At 50.0% G+C, this 18,295-nt stretch overlaps 1 protein-coding gene across 11 annotated transcripts in view; it reads right to left on the bottom strand.

Moving 5' to 3' along the window:
- Positions 1-18,295, bottom strand: part of ANK2 (ankyrin 2) — a 281,232-nt gene that overhangs the window by 167,127 nt on the left and 95,810 nt on the right. For 3 of the 11 annotated variants that reach the window (XM_039846893.1, XM_039846894.1, XM_039846896.1), the window contains exon 1: positions 13,671-13,857. The exons of 2 other annotated variants lie outside the window; for them this stretch is intronic. In XM_039846893.1, the coding sequence (XP_039702827.1) occupies positions 13,671-13,799 (129 nt within the window). In that variant the 5' untranslated portion in view covers positions 13,800-13,857. Of the gene's footprint in view, positions 1-13,670; positions 13,875-18,295 lie in introns of those variants that run through there. 6 more of the 11 variants (XM_039846888.1, XM_039846892.1, XM_039846887.1 and 3 more) reach the window with 3 other exon arrangements.

Here is an 18,295-nt window from a genome sequence, read left to right as displayed (position 1 = left end):
GGCGTACACGGTAACCGAGCTCGAGGAGGAGGACAGAGAAGGCCTCTGGGCCCGGAGAGGTTTGTCCTGGACAGCCCCTCTCCCATCCTACCCGGACGTGCTTCAATCCCCGAATCGCCCTTGAACACGCGTGTGGTTCCACACAGAGAGAATGTGCTTCTTCGAGACTCTGCTTCGTGCGCACGGCTGTTGGGTCAAACGCGGTGACACGTCCCCTCCTGCAGAAAGGGCCCTGGAGTTCTGCCCTACAGGCCCGGCTCCACTCGAGTCAGCCAGACACACCAACCCGCTTGGCCGCTTGCCTGTCTGTTGCCTACAGGAGCGCCACACACGGTGACATGCGTGCTCTCAGCGGGGAGAAAAAACACACAATGGGGCAGGGTCTTTCCAAAGCTGTCGACACTGGGGCACCGATACGCCCCACAGGAATGGGCCTGCAGCCACATGACTCACGCCTGGTCACCGAGCCTTGGTGGCACTCAGCACAGCAGAGCAGGAAGAGACCACGGAGCCGAGTGTGGCCGCGCTGCAGGGCAGCCAGGCACGCCACCACCAGGGCCCCGTGTGCCAGGGTCAAGGTTACGGGGAGAAACGGGCGGGAGGAGAGGGCGCTGCCGTGACTGCGTGTGCCCAGAGGGAGCTTTCATTCCCAGAAAGACGAGGAAATTTGAACAGAAAACAGTAAGATTTAGTTTACAGAACTATTAATTAAACGTTTTTGTGTATTTTAAACACCAGTGTGACTTTAAGATGCAAACTCGGGGCACTAGCATTTAAACATTACTGTTAAAAGGAAGGTAAGAAATGTTTCTCCAGCAAATTTCTGTCCCACCCTTCGTAACATCGTTCATTCCCTGGTGACGCACGCAGTTGAGAAGGACTGTCCCAGACTGTTTCGTGCCCGTTTCTTCCCCTAACAGCTGCTTGTGTGGGTGGCATCCGCGGGCCTGATTCGGAAGGATGACCTGTGACAAATCTTGAGTGTGGGGCACAAGAGCAGCCCCTAGACATTTACAATCGTCAGGGTATCTTCTGTGTCCCAGGAGACGGTGACAATGATGATAGGAAGGAAACTGATGGCCATGACGGGCACAGCAAGCTGGTCAAGCCCCGCGACACTAGGGCTTCAAAGTTTTCTGGGCTTAGGGGAAGACCTGACGAGCGAGCACCCCCCTGGGCAACACACTCAGCTGTCACAGTCTCAGGTCGTCACCGACGCAGACAACATGCACACGCCGTGAACAGAAGCCCCTGTGTGGTGGCCAGGCAGGGGCGCGGGCAGTAGAGGCGGCTGTTTAAAATACGCCCAGCTTACAGCATCATCATACGCTTGATTATAACAAGAGTGAGCCCACGTCACATACCTGTCTTTCCCCAAGGTAGCCTCGGGTAGGCAGGGGGATTACTAAAGGGAGCGAAAAAGGGCAGAGAGAGTTAGGTGGGGCGCTCGCAGCGGGGCAGGGAGTGGGCTGCTGGCCACGAGGCCACCACCCGTATGTGCAGAGCAGCAGCTGCCTCCCTGAAAAGCACTGAAGACCAAGCACGATGAATAAAAGAGAGAGTTCATTGTCACGGCCAAGGTGGGAGACGGACACAGCGTCAGCACTGAGATAGCAGCCACTCACCGTCTCAGAGCCCGCACGGTCGTGCGTCTCAGTGACAGAGAAGCAGAGGAAGCAGCTACCCAAGGAGTGCCAACTGAGTGAAGCCACACGGTACACCAGGAGGAAGGCGAAAAGTGCCCCGCAAACCCTGTGGCCAGTGTTACTTAACGCACGTTTAACATCACCAGCAAGTAATGTTGGAAGGATGTTTGTAATTCCAAAAAAGGACCTTTTAAATTATCATTTTAAAGTATTCGGGAATAAAATGAAAAAAAACAAGAAAAGTACTGCATCTGTGCCAACATCATTTATGCCAAGAGCGCAGTGTTCAGTATGATTTATAAAAACCAGCTTCCGATATCTGAAATACACCAGCATCATGAACACGCATTGTTCTGGTAATTTTGGTTACATCACTCAGTGTACTACAGAAATTCTTCGCACGTGCCAGTGCTTTAAATATTAATTTATGTAAAAACCTGCAGAAATAAATTTAAAGGGAAAAACCGCAATTATGCTTTGTATTGATAATTCCATTTTATCTTTAAAATAAATCATTAAAAATACCATAACACAGTCTCTTTTTCTGAACACATCTGGGAGTCCAAGAGAGCAACTCTCTCCCACGACACGCGACATGACTGTGTCCCCAAAGGGTTTGCCTCTGTGACAACTTAGACAGTGAATTCTTACTGAATTTTGTAGTTGAGAACTCATTAATAAAACTTTTGATAGTGTGAGCTAAAAACAGGCTAGACTGCTGTTGATTTATACCTTTGTATTGGTTATAATTCACATTTCTTCCAGATCTGTTAACTGAAATTCTGTAAGAAAATTCTTTCCTTTCTATTTAATTCATTTACTCGATTGTTTGTTTCTAATAGCATGGACTCCTGGTATTTATTTTACTGTATGAGTTGTAATTCATTATTCGTTTTGTTGTTCGGTTTCCTATAAACAGGTCATTGGGAGTGCCTTCAGGTTGACACGCCCCATCATTTTTGAGTTCTTTCTTACTTAAATCAGTCATTTCCCCCAAGAAGTTCTGGTTCCTTCTATTGGGAAATGATATACAGAAAAGATCTGGGCAACATGCGTTCATTGCTGCCAGGCCCCTCAGCGGACAGAGCCAGAAAGCACACGTACGCACGTGCGCGCACACATACACACACACCACCCTCTATTTCTCTGTCCATCAGAAACGATGAGTTTATACCAATACCTTCTTGGACATGCTTAATCCTTTGAGTGGTAAGTATATTTCCTTTTCTTCACCAAATAAAGAAGGGGGAAAATCTGGTGATACAACATCACTGCGTGCACAGTGCTTTCAAAAACATTCTTTCATTTTAGTCCCTACGACTACATTGGTATATGTTAATTACTAATCACTATTAACTCAGATTTACAGAAAACCAAAGCCGAGGGTCTGATTGACGCAACGCGGTGGGACTGAGTAGGGTCCTGGCTGTCATACTTCTGCTGTACTAGGGCAGAAGAGCACACAACAGTTGTAGTTTTTGGTCTTTTATATATAATCTCTGCCTTTAAGTAAGAGGGACATCATCTTACCATCATTTCAAACTCACCTTATATAAAATAATGTCTTTTTATTTTCCCAGTAAGTAACGCCCAAAATGTGTCAATGACACCACACTTTCTTAATGTCACTGAAATGCATGAACTTGGTCACTGTTACTCACCCCACTTTCTCCTGCTCCCGGGTGTGCCAGCGCCCATCCTGCTTCCCTCCCCCATGCTCCCTGCAGCCCTCTAACCCAGGCCCCGCTCCTCTCTCAAATGACAACAGCAGTCTCCAGGGACCTCGCTCGCTCCGCCTCCTTCCCATAATGTCCCATCACCACAGAACCTTCCACAGTTTCTTCTTTTGCTTCATTGAGTTCCATTGCCTCTTCCTTGCTCTGAAGGCTCTTCTGAGCCGTCGGCTTTATTTCCACCTATGCACCAACCCCGACCCTGCCCTTCCGCTGGAACAGTGGCATGCCAGGTCGCTGACCAACTACCAGGTCATCCTCTAGACACCCTGTGCCTGTAACCAGCCTTCCTCATCCACCTAAGGCCAGCCGGACGTCCACCGCCCCCATAACAATAAGAGGCTATCGCAGCTAATCTAGCACTGTCCTCTTTTTTCGAAGAGACGTTAACCTAAACACCTATCCAGAAGTTGCTCGAGAAAAATATTTTTCACTCGACCCTCTTTGCCTGAATTACATGACGTATCATGCGCGTCTGCTGTCACGCCGGAAGCAGGAAGCTCGCCTGATGGGAAGGGGCGCGCGGGAACTTTTCACCCAACAGAAGGAAAGGAACAGGTGCACAGGCGCCGCGCGGGAAGCGCTCAAAACCGGGGGCCCAGCCACGAGCTTCGATCAAAACCGGGGGACCGGGCCACGAGCTTCCAGGTCGACCGGTTTTCGCAGAGTCTGGTTCCTTCCACGGGGAAGTGACAGAGGGGGCCGGAGTGGCCAGCTGCCCCTTAGCTCGCGCACACCTGCGACGGAGGCCACGACTGCGGGCCCGCGTCTCGGCGGCCGCCCTGCTGGCCGGCGCGGGGCTTCGCAGGCGGCGACCAGGCTTCGTCCCCGCGTCTGCGCCGCGTCCCCGCGTTAGAGCCAAGCGTCTGCGACGACGATGACGGCTGCGGGCGCGTGTTCCGTGCTGCGCACACCCGATCCGATCCGCGCGCCCCCGGGTCCCGCCCCGCCCGCAGGGTGACACCGCGCCGCGCACGCCCGGGCCCGCGGGGCAGGCAGCGCCGGCGGCGAGCGCGTCCCCCGTGCGGCCGGAAGCGCGCGGGCCCGGTTTCCGCCGAGCGCGCGGAACTGTCGCGGGGGTGCCGGTTTCCTCCCCCCCCCCGGGCGGCTGGGGGATCGGGACCGAGGCTGCGCTGAGCCCCGAGGGCCGCCCGTGGGCCAGAGCCCGGCGCAGTCACACCCCGGCGGCCAGCAGGGCACAGCGCCGCAGGACACCGCCCCTGCGACAGGAGGGACGCGCGCAGGCGCCGGGAACAACGCGCAGGCTCCAGCCTGGCGGGGCCGCGACGACGCGGGGACACTGCGGGGAGCGCTCGCGGACGCCAGGCCAGCTGGAGAAAACGCACGTCAAGCGCCAGGATGTACGCGACCTCGACCGACCTCTCCCATCCCCCGTGCGGCCCGGGCGACGTTTTACCTGTCCCCTGTAGACAGTGCACGCTGCCCCCTGGGTCTGCGAGCTGCCTGGACGAGGCCCTGGGTCTGGGACACGGTCACTCGGAGATGCTCATTTATAAAGGTGAAGGGAAGCGAGGACAACTTAAAATGATGCAGAATCACACGGAAATCTTACAGATCTCACCTCGTTTTACGGTTACCCAACGTCCCAGTTAATGGAGACCATTAACACGGGTCTCCCAGACTGCTTTTTGTGGTGCGTTAGCAGTATCTGGTAATTTTGTGTAAATATTAAATTAGCAAACGGCTTGCTGCTATGCTGCCCATTCTTTACAACCTGAATTCCACATGCAACTACCTGAGAGCCGAATGTCTTGAAAAGGGTGGCTGCTAAACTTGTTTTCAAATGCAAAAGTAATATTTGATCTGTATATTAAAAATACATTCTTAGAGTTTAGGTTTGTGATATTAATATTTTTTAAACTTAATCTAGAGGTTAAACAGCTCCCCATAAAAACAGACATTTGGGAAAACCATTGTTCACAGACAGATACAAAGAGAGGTCCTTGTCAGTCTTAATTTTGGCCTTTTAACCAACTATAAATGAGTTAAAATTGGTCATACACAAATGCAAAATACACAAAACCAAGAATGTTATATTAATGTGGAATTAACACTATTATTCCTAACCAAATAAAGACTAGACTAACATCTTTATAATTGACATAACCCTAATATTGTCGTTACCTAATGCTGCATACATTGTTTTCTGTCCAGATGCCCATGACATAAGCAGTGTGGCGCGATGTACAATAAAGGGACAGCCCTGGGACATCAGTGACGCTCTAATGAGGGAAGAAAGCTACTAGTGAGGGAAAGGGAAGGTGTAATTTCAACTGCGTATGCTAAAAGGCCCATTCCAGAACATTCTGTACAACCCAGTGGGGACCTTCTTTCTGGCTGCCTTGGTAGCTGCAGTGAGCTAGGCAGAGAGAGCACTTGGTACAATAGACAAGAACAAAACAAAAAACTGGCTCTGTATGAAGCTGATGAGTTAGAAATATTAAAAGGAAATGTCTGAAACATTGAGAGAGATAATTATGAGTTGCTCCTTCCTTATTCCTCACATTTGTGCCATTTTATATTTTGAGAAGTTGCAGAAAATCTACCAAAGTCACGTACAAGAGACAAAAATAGCTGTTTACTTGTGTTAGGAGTTCCAGAAGCACTGACATCTCTAAAGGTTTGAGGTCTCCCAGGCTGCTAAGTTACCAGTTAAATTCCCTAGGACATTTACATGAGTTTATCCGAAACACCACAATCTGTAAAAGACATACCTCAAATCACAATTTAGTGGCTTCCCTTCAAAAACAGCTTAGAGACCCCTCGGTCTTTTGTGATCTTTGTCATGTGGAACTCAGCAACACATAAGCCTCCTTCGAGAAGATGATTCCATTTGGACAGAGATGGTCTTGCTGCGGGCTAGGAAGCTTACAGCTTCTCAAACACTTGGTTCTTCCTCTCCATGCTCAGAATTAATTGGTAATTATACGGACCAATTAGTCTCATTAACTTTCAAAAAGTTACCAGTGTGTCATCTACACATGGAAAAAAACTTCTCAATGGCAATTTAGCCATACCAATTATTAAAGGTTAATCTGTTACTGTTCCACATTCAAAGATGGGGCAGAATAGAGGCTGATGGGGGTGCGTGCGAAATATTTATTCTCATGGTTTGTATTTCTGGTACAATTCCACAGGAGCTTTAAAAATATATAGTTACAAACACAGATCAATGGACCAGAACAGAGAGCCCAGAAATAAGCCCACACTTACGTGGTCAATTCATCAATGACAAAGGAGGCAAGAATATACAATGGCGAAAGACAATAAATGGTGCTGGGGGACCAAAGACAAGCACAAAATGCAATTAGACTCCTTGTTTATACCATATACAAAAATAAACTCAAATGGAGTAAAGCTTAAATGTAAGACCTGAAACCATAAAACTCCTGGGAGAGAACATAGGTAGTAAACTCTTTGACAGCAGTCTTAGCAATATATATAATATATATATATATATTATATATATTATATATATATATATTTTTTTCCCCCTCCTTGGGCAAAGGCAACAAAAGCAAAAAATAAATGGGACTACAGCAAAGTAAAAACCTTTTGCGCAGTGAAGGAACCCATCGACAAAACAAAAGGCCAACTTAATGGGAGAAGATATTTGCTAATGACACATCTAATAAGGGGTTAATATCCAAAATATATAAGGAATTCCTACAACTTAATGGCCCCCCCAAAAAAAATCCGATTAAAAAATGGGCAGAGGACCTTAGCAGACGGTTCTCCAAAGAGGACATACAGATGGCCAAGAGACTTAAGAAAAGATGCTCAACATTACTAATCAGAGAAATGCAAATCAGGACCACAATGAGATGTCACCTCACACTTGTCAGAATGGCTGTCATCAAACAGACAGGAAACAACAGATGCTGGCATCGACAGGGAGGCAAGGGAAGCCTCGTGCACTGTGGCTGGGACTGTAAACCAGGGCGGCCACTATGGAAACTATGGAAGTTCCTCAAAAAGTTAAAAGTACAACTACCATACGACCCAGCAATTCCACTTCTGGGTACTTATCCAAAGAAAATGAAAACACTAATTCCAAAAGATATCTGCACCCCTACGTTCACAGCAGCGTTACTTATACAATAGCCAAGATGTGGAAATGCCCTAGGTGTCCATCAACAGACAACTGGATAAAGAAGAGGTGATACATGTTTACAATGGAACATTACTCGGCCATAAAAAAATAAAACAAAATCTTGTCTTTTGTGATCACATGGATGGACCTAGAGAGTATTATGCTAAGTGAAATAAGTCAGACAAATACCATGTGATCGCACTTATATGTGGAACCTAAGAAACAAAACAAATTCACAGATCCAGAGAACAAACTGACGGCTGCCAGATGAGAGGGAGGTCGGGGAAACGGGCGAGAAAGGCGAAAGAATAGCATTAAGGAGCACAGACCGCCAGTCCTAAAAAGTCAAGGGGACGTGAAGCACAGCAGAGGGACTATCGTCACTAATACTGTAATAACCACGCAGGGTGCCAGGCGAGGACCAGACTTACCAGGGGGACCACTTTCTAAGTTATGTAAATGTCGAACAAGTAAGCTGCACAGCTAAAACTAATATTGTATATCAACTCTAAAAAATTTTTAAATAAAAAGAGATAAAATACAGAAAGACACATCGCGATGGCCTTGTCTCCCGTCTAGCCCCAAGATTCTGATATTCTGAGTGGGTTGGGGCCAGATGAGATTTTCCACAACATGCATTTAAAATCACAAGTCAAATGTGGGCACGAGAACCCCACTCAGATAGCTGATGACTCCCTTTGTACTACTCTTTATTTTAATACATAGCGTGTCTGTCACTGAGAATAAAAGTAAGTATTCTTTGTCAAGAAGAAATTATTTTGAGATATACAAATGAGAAAGGGTGACATAATGGAAAAGTATAAACACACAAAAAAACCCAAAAAGATCATTAAATACGGTGTGAGTAAAATTCTTATATTTTCACTGACTGCTAATACTTCTACAAAATACTTTCAGTATCCTTATGATGCCAAAATGTGCTGTAAATATTATTTTTACCCAAGTGATGAAACAGCTGACTAGTAAAATTAAAAGTTTGATAATAAAGGTCACCATTGAATTTATTGATTTTTTTGAAGATTAAAACATTTATATGAACTCAGATTAGTATAAGAAAAAAAGGGGAAAAATTACACTGGGTCGTGTTTATAGAGTTTAGATACCAAAAATAAATTAAACTCACTCATAGTAGCCTTTTTAAAATTAAGATATTTGTCATTTAACACTCTTCTTAAAAACTTATCTCGAGCCATGTAACTGGGACTATTTTTGCCATAATGCCACAAATCTGACAGCTGTTACCCTTAGCTAGTAGTTAGTCACCCGCTCAACGGTTGGAAGAGGTTCTTTATAATTAAAAACTAATACAAACTCAGACTTATGGTGCCAGCAAAAAGTGCCATTAATAGTGCAAGTCACTTACGTAAAGGTGATTATCCTAGTCACGAAAGGATTTGTGAATTGAGCTAAGAAAAGGGGGCAGAAGAGGAAGGAACTCGTTTGAACAGTCTGGAGTCTACGGAAGCCTCCACCTGTAAACAGGAACTTGTTTAGACTCAAATAGGAAAGCGGATCAACAAAACCCGTAACTTCTCATCTACAGATGGGCATGAGGACAGCAGAAGAGCAAGTTCCCAGATAAAGCTCCAGATACCTCCAGTCTCCCTTGCGTTCGTGCGGTTTCTGGAACTGCTGACGTGTGGGTAAGAAAGCTCCATAAAGACTATGTGATATCCTAGAAACGTTACTGGAATTTTCCATGTTTGCTGAGGTCGAGAATGCAATGCCTTGCACAGGACCACGCTCTTCTGCTGTGACCAGTGTTTACAACCACGCTATTCTTGCTTTGATGCCCAGAAGTCTCTGTGCACGTGTTTTGGGTGGGTGCTGCTTCCGCAGAGTGAGCCTCCGCTGGGGATCAGGCTGCTGAGCGCCAGGAAGGGGACTCGGGGCAGGAGGGAAAACGGCCTGTCCATGGCCCTCCTGCCCCACGGGTCCCTCACAGACCACCAGCAATGTGGGCACAGCCGGCCATGGTATTTGATCTTTCTTTACAACTCATAACAATCAAAACTTACACAATACGTTCTTCGCCATACTTCAAATAAAACATTCTTCTATTTGTAAAAAGTATACGCATATAACTTCTAAAAGTCTTCATCTCCATATCCCTTACAACTTGGTATATTCAGTAAGTGTTCTCACTGTCTTCAATTCAGTAACCAAGTGGACAAGGAGAATATGGTGGGGCGTCCCCCAAAGTCGTCCTACAAATAGTAAGCCTGATCTCGCCAAGATAACGACATGTACATCAACGAAAGCAAAGAACCGGTCAGAACCTTTTCTATGAAAGTCAGTGAAATGGACTTGAAAGTTCGCTTGTATTTTCTACTTCGCCCTGTGCAAAATTGCCTTTCTGTGCCAGTTTAATAAATGTAAATATACAAACACATGTTAAGTCCTAAAAATCTTAAGAACGATGATATAATCACCGTCTAATGCTCAAGGCAGCTGCTGTGTCGGAGGAAAAAATGCTGACTTCTAATAGCTGATTTCCCAAGAAATCTCATGTAATATTTTAGTGCAATTACAATGGAATCACAGCCTTTAGTTTGTATAGTTTCTTCTAAAACATCATTTAACTTACTCTCACAGTAATTAAATTTCTTCCATTGTAGGAAGGTATTTTGGAGGTGAAGAAACCGAGGCATTTCCGACATGGCACTTGTCATCCACTGCACTCAGTGCGGGTACCAGACCGAGGGCTCATATGGCCTTTTCTCCCCCAGTGAACGTTGGAGGCCGGTTGCAACCCCAACCCCTCCCCACACGGGCCGCCCTCGGTTAAGCGGACCACATAACTCACGCGTGAGCTGGAGAGCATAGTGCCCGATGGGTGTCACTGTCATCAGAGTTAATGAGTGCCAGGCACGGGGCCACATGGGCACTCAAATATCATCAGCTTTTACAGGAGATATCCACTCTGGCATTTTCAATAGCACAAATTAAAATGATGGGAAGAATTTCTTAAGCATCAGTATACTAGGAACCGGTTGTTCAAATTGACTTTTATGTCCGATGATTCCGGTGTCGCAGACACTGCGGTGGACAGAAAAGCAGCTTCTCCGTGCTGAGAAGTGGAGAACATGGCCATGTATTTGAAAAGAACTGCTAATTATAAGTTCAAATGAGGAAGATCATTAAAGCTACACTTTGCAAAGATGGAATTTTTTTAACTGATTCTCTGAAAATTATTTTTCCAAATTAAAAAAAAAAGGTACAGTTGGGAAATAGTATGTGGTTGTGGAAAGAATACAATACTCAAAATAACTCCTTAGAATTGTGTCTTACAAGTTTTGAGAAATCTAATTAAGTCACTTAATTATTCCTTTTTTCATCCTTCTCAAGTCTAAAGTTCTCAGAATCCAATGTAGGAACTAGACATCTAGACAAAGAAATTACTTAAGATAAACTAAGAATTAGAACAGCATATCCTCTTACCCCTGTAAAAAGCTAAAATATCAATGTACTCTTTTTTACCAAATAAATGCTAAATTAGTTCACTTCAACTGATCCTAATCTTGGTCCATTTGCTTAAAGCTGAGTTTTATTCTAGCTCTAACATAGTATGACACAGGTACAATATACATTCAATTCTTGCTATAGTTAAGTATTTGCCATCCAGAGCAGAGCCCAAAGAAGCATGAATGTGTTATACTAAGATGAATTCTGCTTAAATGACGTTGAAACTAGGTCCCCCAGGGTGTAAATCCGGCCATTTAAAAACCATACCACTGACAACATGGCAGGGAGATCACAGCCAAACACGCCACATGTTTCAAGTTCACAAATAATTAAAATTCATTTAAAATGTTTTATGGAGTGCAAAATAATAATGTAAAGATTTTTTTTATATTAACAGCAAGTTTACAAAAGAATACTAAAGTGTAATCCAAATATAATGCTGCTTGCTTAAATCGTTTTAATATCAATAATTTTTACTTCAGTAAAAAATCTTTTCAAAATCAGCTTATTTATTTTTTCGAGCTCCATAGTTGGCATTTACCTGCTTTGGGGCAGGTCTCACTTGAATTTTGTGAATAAACTGGTTCATTTTCAAGACAGGTTGCAAATGAATGTGTAAATGATATGCTTAATCATCTCTAAAACTGACTCATCTATTAGTCCCTTATGGTTATAAAACGACATTAGAAAATAAAGTGTAATTATTTTTAGATTACTTTCTGGAGAGGGTGTTGCAGAGTGCGCTAAAGGCAAACATCCCTTTTCCATTTCCTCATGAACTACCGCTCTACGCACCTTAAGAAATAATAAATAAGGTGTTAAATTCTTCCTCTCCCAAACCACGTTTCAGAACTGGCTCCAGTGGCTGTGTGTGTCGGGGTGGGGGGCTGGGGGGTGATCAAGAAAACAAATCTGACGCAGCTGCAGGCCCGGCCACTCTCGGCACGCATTTCAGGGCTGCGTGCACATCTACGTCACGCCACGTGTCACTGCAGTGGAAGAGGGAGCACCACCGGCGGGGGCGTGTGAAAAAGAACAAGAACGCGCAGGAGCTGAGCCATGAGTCCCCGAGTCTCCTCTGGCTCTAGCTGACCGATATTATCGAAATGTGCAGATCAGATGATCCTGTCACGTGAGCACATTATGAACCAATGGTCTCGCCCGCTGTGCTGGATTTGATTCAAAGCAATGCAGCACCTAAGCCACTGAGAGTCTCAAAGCTGGCACTGTTCCAGCGGAACGATGCAGGTTTTCGATGTTAACAAAGTGGAGAAAAAGGTAAAAAACTGAACTAGATACAGAAACAAGCCAGAGTGAGACCAAGAGGTTTTCCAGGTGGCTGCCAGGTAATCCAGCGAAGCAGAGTCACTAGGTCACAACTAGACGCTGAACAAGCACGCCTGGCCAAGAAACAGCAGACGGTGTTTTGAAGAACCGAAGATAAAAATGATATAATTGCAGGAAACCGCGTTATGCAGCAAAGTCCATTTAGAGGACTGGACGCAGAACTGCAGAGCCTGCTGGGAAGGAAGGCAGGTCCCGCAAGGGCACGAACGCTGCCCACCCCGGCGAGAGCACTGGCGACCCCGGAACGAGGCCTCTTAGAGGTCAGACTGGCGGGAGGAGGTCTCCCCAGAAGGGAAATTACGATAGACTGATAATTTTACTGATTCGTGTTGCCTAGTAACAGTCACTTGATCTAACTCATGATGAAGTGAGTCATAACACTGAACCTGCGGATGGGACCCCAACTCCCCACCCCTCCCCAAGGGTCTTCCACGAACAGGCAGAGATAACGCCCCCAAATGAAAAGGCACACGTTTCTGGCAGGAAGGAGAAGGAGGTGCCGAGGTGTGAATCCCCGGGTGCCCGGGACCCTGCGTGTGAATCCCCGGGCACCCAGAGCTCCTGGCAGCTTGCGTACAAACGCCGTTTTCGTGTTCTGCTAATGCAACACGCCATTTACCATCTTCTGAAATTATTCCCTGACCTACTTTGTTAATAAAGCATTTACAGAGATATTCTTCCCTTACAGAGCCAGGCTACTGGCTAACTGGATATTTCGGTTCCCTCGAGTTGTAAGATTATTTCTATTTTAAAAAACAAACAGAAGGAGAGGACAAGTCTATGGTTTAATGCGAAGGGAGCCGACGTTTCATCCCGTTATTTAACCTTGGTCTTTCCCGTTAATGCTACAGTCAGAAAAGACCATCGGAGGATTAACGATGGAAACCAAAAAATAACTGAAATTTGAAAAACTCAGAGACACAGCTCACTGCACGAGCACCCTCGGTGCGGGTTCGCAGGGAACAGTGTCGCCTCCGAGAGGGAAAGGGGGGGCGACGAGGCCCACGGTTCGTTGCGCGCGGAGACCACACGGGCAGAGTCGGGGAAGGCGCGGGGCGACCACCCGGCAGCAGAGACTCGCGGGACGAGAGCGCCGCGTCCCCACCCCACCCTCCCGTCCTCTGACCCACTGGGAAGGGCAGAGCACCTGCTGGCATCGAACCAAAACAACGGAGAGAAACGGGGCGACGTGAAGGGAGGCGTCTTCGCCTTGGTTAAAGCGAAGGCGACGCGCGCTGCCCAGGCGCCCCCTCCCCATGCAGCGAATCCCGGCCGGCGCCGCGATGCCCGCAGCAGGGACGGGCGGGGGGCGCGGAGGCCACCGCGGCGCTGCGGCCGCCCTACCTTTCTCTTCCGCTCCATGCGCTCCCGGGGGATTTTCCGTTGCTTTTTTCTCTCTCTCTCAAGGATTTTTTCCTTTTCGTCCAGTTCGGCCTCCCGAACTTTTTTAATCGAAGCCGCGGCGTGAGCCATTTTGCGGAGGGGATGGGCAGCGGGCGCTGCGCAGTCCCTCCCCTGCGCCCAGGTGGCTCCGGAGCTGGGCGGCGATGTGCTCGGCCACCCGGCGACGCCTGGCAGCGGACGCTCTCGGAACCCTCCGCCCCGCCCCGCCCCCGCAGCAGCGTCACTCGAGCGGCTCGGCCCGGCCCGCGGACGCACACCTGCCCTCGCGCAGGTGCGCGCGCGGCGACGTGCGGGGCCTCGGCGCGGGGGCCAGGCGCGGGCGAGCACCCTCCTGGCGGCGCGTCTCCCCGGCCCCGCGCGTGGGCCGCTGAGCTGCAGCCCCCTCCGCGCGCGGCCTCGGGCGCCGCTGCGGCACGTGACGCGGGCCCGCCTGTCGGATCGCCCAGCCCTTCCCTTCTCCGGGGTTCACTCGGCGAGGGGACCCGACGCTGCCGCGTGGGGGGAGCAGCGCATTGGGGGGGCTTGCCACAGCAGCCAGGGCGAGCGCGGGGAGCGCTGGGAGTCGCCCCTCCCCTGTGGGTGACAGACCCACGTGAGGCCGTGCGGAGCCGGGCGGGGAGCTGCGGGGACCTCGGTAATCGAGCTCAGGCGGTCACCCTGCGGGAGGGGCCTTGGGGAAGGAGGGCGGGCAGACCAGGGAAGCTGGCTGGTGACACCAAGCAGGGACCATGATGAATAACCAAGCTTCCGTGAAACGTGGAGCAGCGACAGAGTAGCAGGGTTAGTTTCCGGATGGTCCCATATGTCCCCACGGAGACGTATGTCCCCACGGAGACGTATGTCCCCACCGAGATGCGGGGAAAGGGGAGGGCTCGCCTGTCAGTCCGCGAAGATGAAACTCGCGAGTATTCCCACAGCCTGTCCTGCTGTTTCCTGAATTTTACCACCATTTTACCGTGGGCCAGTGGCGTGTCACTCATTTCTTAATTATTCACCCCAGAAGCTGCAGAGCCCCCACACTGCAGGACACGTGGGCGGTGAACCCGCTCCCACAAACGTACTGTCCCACGTGGGAGAAGGTGCTGAGTCCCGGAAGCAGTGACATCCATCATACACTCTGATTCCGCACATGTCCCGGATTCGGAATACCGTAAAGCAAGGGTAACGGCGTCCCCTTAGAAAATGCTGGTGCGGAGCCCCAACCCTACATACAGCACAGGTGTGCAGGCAAATGCAGAACGCACTTCGGCTCCGCAGGAGGTGGAAACAGCCAGATACTAACTCCTCCCAGGGGGAAAACACTCATTTCCATACCGAGGGGTCTCTACTCACTGTAGCTTGTGACAGCATAATTCACGATTTTTCTTTTTTACTTGAACTAAGTTGAAAGCACTATGATTAATGAAATATCCCAGAAGCAAGTGAGATGCATGCAATGGAAATACGGAGAACCCAGCACTCAACCCGGTTCGAGTGCCAGTCACCGGAGAGAAGGGCGCCGTGGCCCAGACACAGACGGTGCCTCGTGGCCAGCACCTCCCAGCCGCACGACAGCCTCGGGTGTCCGGGGAGCACAGCCCTCCCCCAGCTGAGCAGCTGACAGCCCATCTTCTAAGAAGGTCAGCTGCTTACTAGCTCCACACTCTGGCAAACCTTCTGTGTAGCTACCAGGACACAGGCTTCCTGGGAAGGCCACACGGGGCCATGGAGGGTCCCATGTCTCCCACCAGGTGGGTCATCGACTGCCACCTACTGTGACGTAATTCGTGCATGTTCTCCTCCCAAGGACTCTGGGGTAATCAGCTGTGAGGGTGTGGGAGCGGTTGTGGGAATGAGGTGGCTGGGGGAAGTGGCAGGCCTACCATCTGACAGTCCCTCTGTCCTAAACACTCAGCAGTGCTCACCAGCAAGCAAGACGTCTGGGCTTCGTGCCCATCCCACCGAGAGGCGCCTGCGCCTCCCGCACGGTGCCCCTGTGAGTAAGGGTGGCTTCTGGGACAACGCCCTTCCCACAGCCCCTTCAGAGCCCGTTCACACCACGTCACACCTCCCTCTGTGGACTCCCCAGCAGGAAGGGGAGGCAAAGCACAGCCAGAGGAGGCAGTGGGGGCGCCCTCTCATAGAAAGCGTGCTCACTCCATCAGCCAGAGACGAGCTCAACAGACCTACTTGAAAATCCAGTGTCAACTCAGGGACACCGTTACGTTTTGGCGGGAAGATCACACGTTCTTAAAGCTTCGATCTAAGAACGCGCGAGTTCTCAGGCGTGATAACAGTCTTAGTCCCCAAGACTCCCCCATGTTCCTGCGAGAAGCATGCACGCTCTCCCTTCGCCTCCGTGTCATGAGGAAGAGGCAGGTAAAGCATCAGATGTCACTTCGTCACACGTGGGTCTGACGTGAGTACAGCAGAGCGCGGGGCCTGCCAGATCTTTAAAAAGCCATGGCGCTCCACTTTGCTCACACTCCCCCATGCCATCTTTGGACGCGACGCAGAGCAGCAAAGTCACTGTTTTCACTGCTGACAGAGGAGGCACAGAGCTCCTTCCTGAAGCTGTCCCCGCCCCTCCCCGGGTGAAGGACCCTCGCTCAGTCCCAAGGGAGAGGGGCTGTGCACGGCCCTCCCACCTAAGGGGGCAGCAGGCCAGACGAGTGCTTTACATGGAGCGAGCTGCCCGAGCCCTCCAGTGGGCGAGGGTCCGGACCCTTCCGGGTGGCAGAGCGGGGCTCCCACCAGAGATGCACGGGCAGCAGCCTTCCTACAGCGCCGGCCGCTTAGTCCCGCGGGAGATGGCGCGGGCCCCACGGCTGACCACCACCCCTCCGTCCACTGAGTCACTCACACGTCGCTCGGGCTTCTGTCTGAGAGGACAGAGCAGCGGGCACTCACCGGCTGAGCCCCGCACAGACAGGGCACCAGGCTCCAGCCCTGGGAGCTGCCCGCCATCCAGGCGGCTGCAGCTGGCCTCCGAGGCTAGCCGGATCCGGACCGTGTGACAAGCGGCTTCCTTGCACCAGGCACCCTGCGGTCAGGGGGACAAGCTGGCGTCTGCCTTCCAAGTAAGGAGCACACGCCGTTTACGCTGAAGCTGCGAGCCAGCAGAGACGGCGCGCCCTCCAGAGGGGACGTACTTCATTTGAAGACAGGCGAGGAGATGGCCATTTGCCGTCCCCAGAGTCAGCACTTCACAGACCAGCACCCAAGCTCTCTGCTGCTCAGCGTCCGAGCCAGCCATGGGCACCTTGGTGCCAGCCCTAGGCCCCCATGAGGAGCAGCCACGCAGCCACACACAGACACTGTCACTGCCACAGACCAGTGCAGGGGGACAATGGGACCAAGCAGAAGCACAGCAGAGTGGTGCCCACCTGCGCCATGAGCCAGGACGTCCAGGGCGATCCCCGTACCTGAGACGCCATGTGTGTCCTAGATTGATGAGGTCAGTGTACAGTGGCCACAGGAGTGACAGTGTTGACATGTGACCCCGTTTGTTTCACCTGAAGCCTGGCCCAAAGCCAAGCTGACAGCACACGCTTAGACACGGGGACGGCCGGCCCTCCTGCGAGCAGTTCTGTAAGCCGACGACCCGGTTCCAGGAGACACCCAACGCTCTCCTCCTCCTTCTGCTGGGTCCAGGCAAGGACAACCCAGGGACAACCCAGACAGGGGTCCCCACGGCTCGTCCTCTCTGTGCTCACTCCAACGTGAACTAAGTTCTCAGGGATCAGAGAAGCCCCACGATGCTAAAATCCTTCTTCCTTTCAATTTACTGCGTGGTATCTTAGAGTGAAAGCCTGGGAATTATTCCTAAAACTTGCCTTTCTAAATACTCTGTTGAAGATAGAAACATCCTCTCTGTCCTCGCCACATGGCTGCACAGCTCCTGCCTGGGGCCACCGTTGTCCCTGGCAGCTCCTGAGGGCCCACTGTGAGCCGGCCCGAAGGACAAAGGCCCTGCCCGCACAGGTGAGAATCCAGCGCCCGTCAGCGAACTGTTTTCAGACTTCCTGCAACACCTGTCACTGGAGCAGTCTGCGGTGACTGTCCCAACTTAGTGACATGCAGACCTTGAAGATGAAGCTGCTGCCCTGTCTGCATGTGTCCGGCTTCAGGGTGCAAACTGCTTCCGGGAACCTCTGCCTGTCTCCCTAGGGCCAGGCCCTCTCCTGAAGGTGGGTCCCACGGGGCGCCAGGCGGGGCGCGTGGCTCTGCTCTAGCTCCTGCTGGCAATCTGCTGCGGCTTTAAACCACGCTGCCTTCTCCTTGGGGTGTGTAGCAGCTTTTCATAAAAACGCTATTTCTTGGCATTTTTATTTTGGTCAAAAGCATTGAATTGTGGTAGAAATGCGAAAATGCAATCTCAAGCCCGTTCATCTGAAAAATCTCTGAGGATGTTTTTGTGCCTTTTATCCGTAGGGAATTTATACTTTTACTTGAGGAATTAAATCGTTACTCGGAAATTACGTGTTAGTGGTTTCCAAGGAAACGTCCCCACCAGCCAGGAAGAGAGGAGCCTGAGTCTGGGTGAGCCCTGGGTGTGCGGGTGGCGTGAAGTCTTATCCGTGTGT

Source organism: Pteropus medius, unplaced genomic scaffold, assembly GCF_902729225.1.
Source record: "Pteropus medius unplaced genomic scaffold, Ma_sr-lr_union100, whole genome shotgun sequence".
Lineage (NCBI taxonomy): Eukaryota > Metazoa > Chordata > Mammalia > Chiroptera > Pteropodidae > Pteropus > Pteropus medius.
This window is presented reverse-complemented; position numbering and strand designations above follow the sequence as displayed.